The 7,036-nt window shown below is 40.7% G+C and overlaps 1 protein-coding gene across 1 annotated transcript; it reads left to right on the top strand.

Moving 5' to 3' along the window:
- The first annotated feature begins 2,849 nt into the window (after window positions 1-2,849).
- LOC139447747 (uncharacterized) lies at window positions 2,850-5,537 on the top strand. The gene is made up of 3 exons (XM_071229226.1): window positions 2,850-3,164; window positions 4,450-4,617; window positions 5,231-5,537. The coding sequence occupies exons 1-3, from the start codon at window positions 2,948-2,950 to the stop codon at window positions 5,446-5,448; spliced, it is 603 nt and encodes a 200-aa protein (XP_071085327.1). The 5' UTR covers window positions 2,850-2,947; the 3' UTR covers window positions 5,449-5,537.
- Window positions 5,538-7,036: the final 1,499 nt, after the last annotated feature.

Here is a 7,036-nt window from a genome sequence, read left to right on the forward strand (position 1 = left end):
TTCAAGCGTCCAGTCACCGCTTCGCGTCCCTTGATACAAAAGCAGTACAGGACATCGTGGATAGGAACCTCTCCAAATCTACTGGGAGTTAAAATATTTCGACGTAAGCCATTGAAACATAAAAGAATACATAAACAAATAAAAAAAAATTCCTACGCAGATTCGATCAACATCAGCGAGAGTTACCTCCCTTACACCATTGCCATAATAGCAATGTAAAGCGTGACCAATGTGTCATCGCAAAAATTGGCAATAATATAACGAGATTGACCAAAATCTTAACATAAATTAAATATTTCGTTTTGTAAGATTTGAGATATGTTATACTAAATGGATATACGGAAATTTCATTTAAACACGACACCGTAATAATAACGAAATACTCCCACTTACCGTCACATTTGTACCCTGAACAAGGCAATCTTTTCACTTCCAGAATGGCTTGGTTTCCGAGGTTTTGAACCCACGTTCGAAGAGCTTCCTGCTTTTCAACTGAATGAGAGACTGAGGTTCTTTTATGCCGAAGTCAGAAATGCTGAGGGAGAACTTTACTCAAAATCGAGTTTTGTTGGGTTGCGTGCTGCCATACACAGGCACATCAGGGGGCCGCCATTTGAGCGCAGCATAAACATTATCCAAGACCGGGAATTTCACACTGCAAACTGCCGTCACTTTACTGTCAAACGCAGGTATTGAATCGCGAGATTTGCAGAATTACCGGCCACAAATCCGATGAATCGTTGAAGTCGTATTCCATTGACTCGAGCTCGTCTCAAAAACGACATTATTCGAACATTTTTCAGAGACAGCAGCTCGCTAACGAACGTAATTTGGTACCTGTCATAGATACAAATATCCTGCCACTGTCCACTGCTCCCGTGAGTAATTTCCAGGTTAATTCTTCTGCTAATTTCCACGGCCTCTCTCACATATGTTATTCCACTGTAACAGTAAACAACTTTTTCAATCCCAGCTAAGCTGCATGTCTGAAATTTCGCACGTTTGACGTCTCTTGTCACCACCTCAGTTTCAGGCGAGTTGACACTATCTTGTACAGGGGCCAAACAGTATGTACGTCTTTTCTAATTTTGATTATTTGTATTTCATAGTTACGCATAACTACAAATTAGGAGTAAAATGAGGAACTGTGATAAAGAATTGAATTTGTGATATTTCCTGTTGTTTGTTTATTTACTGAGAAATGAGCTTGAACATGTGACCACCCCTTTCGTAAAATGGACCCTCATTATTGGAGTACCTCGAAACCATTGATCGGTTTCGCGGCACCCCATATCATGCATCTTTTCGAAGGTGAGCACGAGGAGACGTATTACTAACGACAGTTTTGTTGTGTCATGCGCTCAGTAAATTAGTTCCTCCTAAATATCGATTTAATTAACGTTCATGTTACAATGTCGATAAATATTTCGTTTTGTAAGATTTGCGTGATGTTATGCTGAATGGATGTACGGAAATTTTTCATTTGAACACTCCGCCTTAAGGCGTCGTGTTCAAATGAAATTTCCGTACATCCATTCAGCATAACATCACGCAAATCTTACAAAACGAAATATTTATCTCCTAATTATCAATTTTCAGTTATCCCAGTAAATTAATGTGGTCATCTATTGTGCGTATTATAAATACCCTTCCTGAAATTAACACGCATCTAGTGACGTATGTGTTTATGCCCACGAGTGACGTCTTGCCTGCTAGATGTGACAATGATTGATACAGGCCTTGGCAGTGGACGGCCGCACAACCCCAGACTACGATGTGTAACGTGTTTATGACACATTTCTCCAAGAAGATTGTCAGGACTGACAGACAGAGTGCGTCATGTCGAGTCAACAACAACGCATTTTGCTGTTGATGTAGTGAGACAACACCCGTGAACCATATTATTTTGTTTTGTGTTTAACCCCATTGTGCTGGTTGTGAGCATCATCATACAGCTCATTTACATATCAGTGTAAGACTTTATAGGCTTTATTAGAAGACCGGGTCTTGTGTGCTGGATATAGTGTATCAAACTTAGGAACAAATAATTCTTATTTATTTAATATTAGAATTAAGATAAAGCCTTATCGTCCCAGTTTCATTAGCAATTACGAAAAATGCATATATTGCAAGTTGGTTAGTAACACTTATTGGAATAGTGACATTATGTCAAATACAAAATATAATATTCAGTAATTGTCCATATTTGAAAATGTTTTGTAATAGGTAAGGAAAAGGATAGACCCTGTTTTTAGGAACATATACTTTCTTTCAAGGCCAATATTTTTCTACAGATGAATAAAATTGCTTCTTGTCGTTTAATATCTGTATAAATATAATAATTACAATTACGTTTTTTTATTATTAATCATTGTTCCCCATTTATAATTTAGCACATATAACATATTAAGTCTACTATGGGATGAAAATGCCAAGATATGTTATAAACCTTCAATAAAGAAATTACACTTTGCAAATATACGTTGTAGATATGCATTGTTGGCATACATTTTGCAAACAACAGTGCGGTGCAAGGTTTAATGGACGGTTTCTGGCCCTGGGAAGTTTCCTTTTTTGCGACTCAGCGAAAGTTCCTGATAAACGTTTAAGTGATATATTTTTGTGTCACGTGATTTACCGAGACAAAGTATGTTTACTTATGTATTTTTCCGAGAGGTCAAAGGTTACAGCTTGGGCAAGAAACGGGGATTTCCGAGAATCAGTTATGAGTCACAAATCGCTCATTCCATCTTCTGCCGGGACCAACCAATCAAAAGTGGGTAGCCATTTTTAACCAATCAGAAGAAATGACTTACTAAGAGCAGACGACAGCTGAAGATGGAATATCCGGTTCGAGTATTGTATATAATGGTAGTTGGTGTTGTTGGATTTTATTCCGGCCCCACCATTGCTAGAGTGAGAGACAAAGTTGGGAAACATTAAGAAGATGGACGCCAAGCTCTTGCTCCTGTTTGTGTCGTGTGCTGTACTTGCCTTGTCGTCCGGTGTCAGCGTTCTCACAACTAAAGCTCCCGATGTCGTCACCCCCGACACAAACGCCGTCGCCCCTGCATATTATGATGGTGTCGACCTGAACACTTTGTCGGATGATGAACTTAACGCCCTCGTTGACGCCGAGGACGAAATACTGAAAGGAGAGCTAGGTGAGTTCTAGTGTATTTAACATGAAACTGCAAAATGTGTTCTCACCTGGTTATATGCTGATTTGTAGGGTTTAAATTCGAACTAAACTGACAATACGATTGAATTGATGTAACGATATACTGATGCACCAGGTAATTGCAAAGCGTATCGATACGAGTCCATTGATCGTCATGTTTGGAAATATCGAATGCACATCGGTGTACGCATCGCGATAGAGGCACTACATATTGAAATAAACCGCATTATTGTTTCAAACTGGAAATATTCACCCCCGGAGTAATTGATTAATTATCTTCTCCACATCCTCGATTTTCCTATGTATTATATCCCCAATGCATTAGTTATCACATTCGTATGGAGATGCAATGTAAACTGGATAATCGAGGAATATATATATAGACACCTAATATTGGAATATATGTACTGAGTTCTAATTATGATATTCGATGGCCTCAGATCGCGTTTTGGCATGTTTTGTTTGATGTAGTCCCGCCATCCTTCTGTGGCATTGTTACGGATTGTATTGTGGCGGTTTATATAGCGCCGTGTCGTCTCTGTGTCAAACCTGATAAATGTTTACAGAATCTAAAACAGGCGCAGATAAAGTTGGACTGGAATTTTTAACAGTACATGGTATAGGTGATATTTTTTTATAACAATCTTTAAATATGGGGAATATACAAGTAAAGAAATTGCGTTCATAATTCATGTGGTAGCCATTTCTATACTTTTTGCCGGGAGGAACTGATAATTGTCAGTTATCTGTCTTCATAGCCACGTTTACTGAAGTCACTTTCTAACGAGAGAGCGACTGAGAAACATGCACTGCCTCGTCATAAGAATGTCAAGAATATGTGAAACACAGTTATCATGTGAATTATTTCGTTTCAAGGAATGTCACTTCATTATAAAAGCAATATTACTGTAACTTGTCATCATTAACAGTTTATACTTCCTCAGCCGTTAACACGATTCGGTTATAGGGAATCATGAGGACTCATAAATAGACTAATAAATTACCTATCTAATTACTTACCACGAGTTTTTGTGTGTGTGAAAGCATACAACTCGAAGCGGCTAACCACATTTGTGTGGGTCTAGTGTGGGGATTTTACGCGCGCTCTTCTAGATTCAGTTCACGTTGATACTGGACCGTGTGATGTGTTTGGATAGCCGTGTACAGTTTTAAGATATAAAAAGTCAAATCATGGCTTATATTGTGTGCACGATTGCGACTGAGATTTTTATATGTATCTATTTATATGTATCATTTGACCATTTCAGATATCAAGGCCTACCTCAATGCCGTTGCCGACAAACCCCGCCTCCACAAGCGATGGATCCCACTGGCGCGTGCTGCCTTCTCTGTGGGGCGTTCTCTGTTCCGTAGCTTCTCCCGGGGTCGGGTCTCACGGAGCGGGTCGAGACTCACCCGGCAATATAATCGTCAAGGTGAGATTCATATCACTACCATATATCATAGATGTCCACATTCTGGAAATGTTGCGGTTTTTCTGTTTTAACATTCTTATGTGGGATTAGAATCTAATAAATTGTCGGTGCAAGAGTTAATACTGTAACAACAGCAGAAACAGCTGAATCGTTAGCAGGAACAGAGGCTGAACGCGGCGTACAGCAGTACTTCAGTTGTTTGAACTTCACAGTGTTTTAGATATTGGGGGAGTAAGCTCCTGTAGCCGTTTACCACCAAAGCACAGATGTAGTGTTGCTTGTTGTTTAACGCCACAGTTAGCAATACTCCAACTGAATGACGGCGGCCTGTAAAGCAATCGTGTTTGGACGAGATAGGAAAGTGATTGATATTATGAGCAACATCCCACACGGTCTTAGTAACTTGGTAGCATCGAGAAACCTGGTAGCAATAGAAATATCATTATCACTATTGTTTACAGTATAACAGGTTCAGGATAAGGTCGACATTGATGCATACAAATCGAATTAGTGTTTGTTCATTTTCATAAGCATTATCACACCCAGTAGATTTTCTTGACAAATGCACTTGAACCCATATATCTCAGTCATTACATTTTGAATATGTTTTCAGGGAATTATGGTGATGCTGTTCGCGACTTCAACAGACTTAGCCCTAGCGGTACTCGTCCCATCACTGGCAACAAGAACCTGCAGGGTATCACTGGCACGATGGGCCGACACCGTGTTACTGTACGCAACACAAGCAGCAACGGCAGACCCACTCTGGAAATCCGTTCCCCCAACGCAAACGGCGGCTCTACCGTCCGGAAGTTCAGATACAACGAATAAATATGTATGATCGAGTTGGCATTTGCTAATTCAAGACAAGAAATAAATCCAGTCAATGGGGCACTTGCTTAACGTTTCGAACAAATGGTTATTATGAAAAAATGCTTCATTGTTTATATTTGATAACAACTGTAAGTAAAGAAATTTTTAACTGAAACATTTAAGAATTCAGTCAGTTTTGTGTCCATTTGACATCAGAAGTGAGAGTGATCGTGAAGTTGAACGAATGTTACACATCTTAGATTGATGTGTCATAAGCAAGGAACACTGTATGAACGAGTAAATGTGAGTTATTATATTTTTTTGTATGTGTATTTTCTTAATAAAAATGATCCATTACATACCTTTTCCTTGTTGCCTTTGCATAATATCGTTAAAACAAATGTACCTAGTTCAATATTGATGCCAATCCATGGTCAAGGCGGAAGGTCGCTTGTACGATCCTCTTCCGCGTCATACCAAAAGACGTAAAATATGGTACTTGTTGTTACCATGCCTGGAGCTCGGCATTACGGGGATGAAACAAGGATTGGTCTGCCCGGAGTCACTATACTGTCTCTGATTGGAGCATCAATGTAAAAGTGTGGTATGGTATCTCAGTGGGCCAGCACTGTAAAACCGACATAAGTCAGTCGAACAGTGACAACAGTCAATATAAACTAGTGTCCAAAAGAAACGATACCAACTTATTTTCAAAATTGTTTTTTACTAAGTGAATTGTCTAGTATGAAAACATGCCAATTCGTATTGCACATCCCAAACACAGCATAGTCGATAAAAAATACCGGGAACACGTGATCACTTCCGGGAAAAAACGTAAATTTCGTGAAAGTGACATTTCCCTCTCTAGCATGTTCTGCACGTGCATAAAAACTGTATAAAACGGCTGATCAGACACGTTGATATCACAGCAACAAAAAGAACACAAGATATGCCACGTTTGACAGCCATCGAGAGAGAGAGAGAGCCGTTGGAATGGTCCAACAAGGAGAGTCACACGTCGACGTCGCCAGAAGGTTGGGCTGCACACGCATCACTATCACCAGGTTGATGCAGCGGTTACGTCAGACAGGTCAGACGTCAGACAGGCCCAGGAGTGGAAGACCACGAGTAACCACGCCCCGCGAAGATCGTTACATCCGGGTATTACACCTGAGGAACCGCACCGTAACAGCGACGTCCACGGCGGCTACAGCACTGGGACACAGGATCAGTCGACAGACCGTCTACAGGAGACTACGGCAGTATGGTATCCGGCCACGTCATCCCTACCGCGGACCGCTCCTGACGCCTCGACACCGGAACAACAGACTGATCTGGGCCAGGCGAGTTCGACGTTGGCAACGGCGGGACTGGGCACGTGTTCTGTTCTCTGATGAGAGCAGATTCCTCATCTTCAGAAACGATGGACGGCAGCTTGTATACCGACGATTTGGTGAACGTTTGGCGCCTAACTGTATCCAACAGGTCCGGCCGTTTGAAGGTGGAAGGTTAATGGTTTGGGGTGGCATATGTGGTGACGTCAAAACGATGCTTGTCGTAATTCGTGGAAACCTGAATGCACAGCGTTATCTTGATGACATCCTAC

This window comes from Haliotis cracherodii, unplaced genomic scaffold (assembly GCF_022045235.1).
Source record: "Haliotis cracherodii isolate W230 unplaced genomic scaffold, xgHalCrac1.p SCAF_10, whole genome shotgun sequence".
Classification (NCBI taxonomy): Eukaryota; Metazoa; Mollusca; class Gastropoda; order Lepetellida; family Haliotidae; genus Haliotis; species Haliotis cracherodii.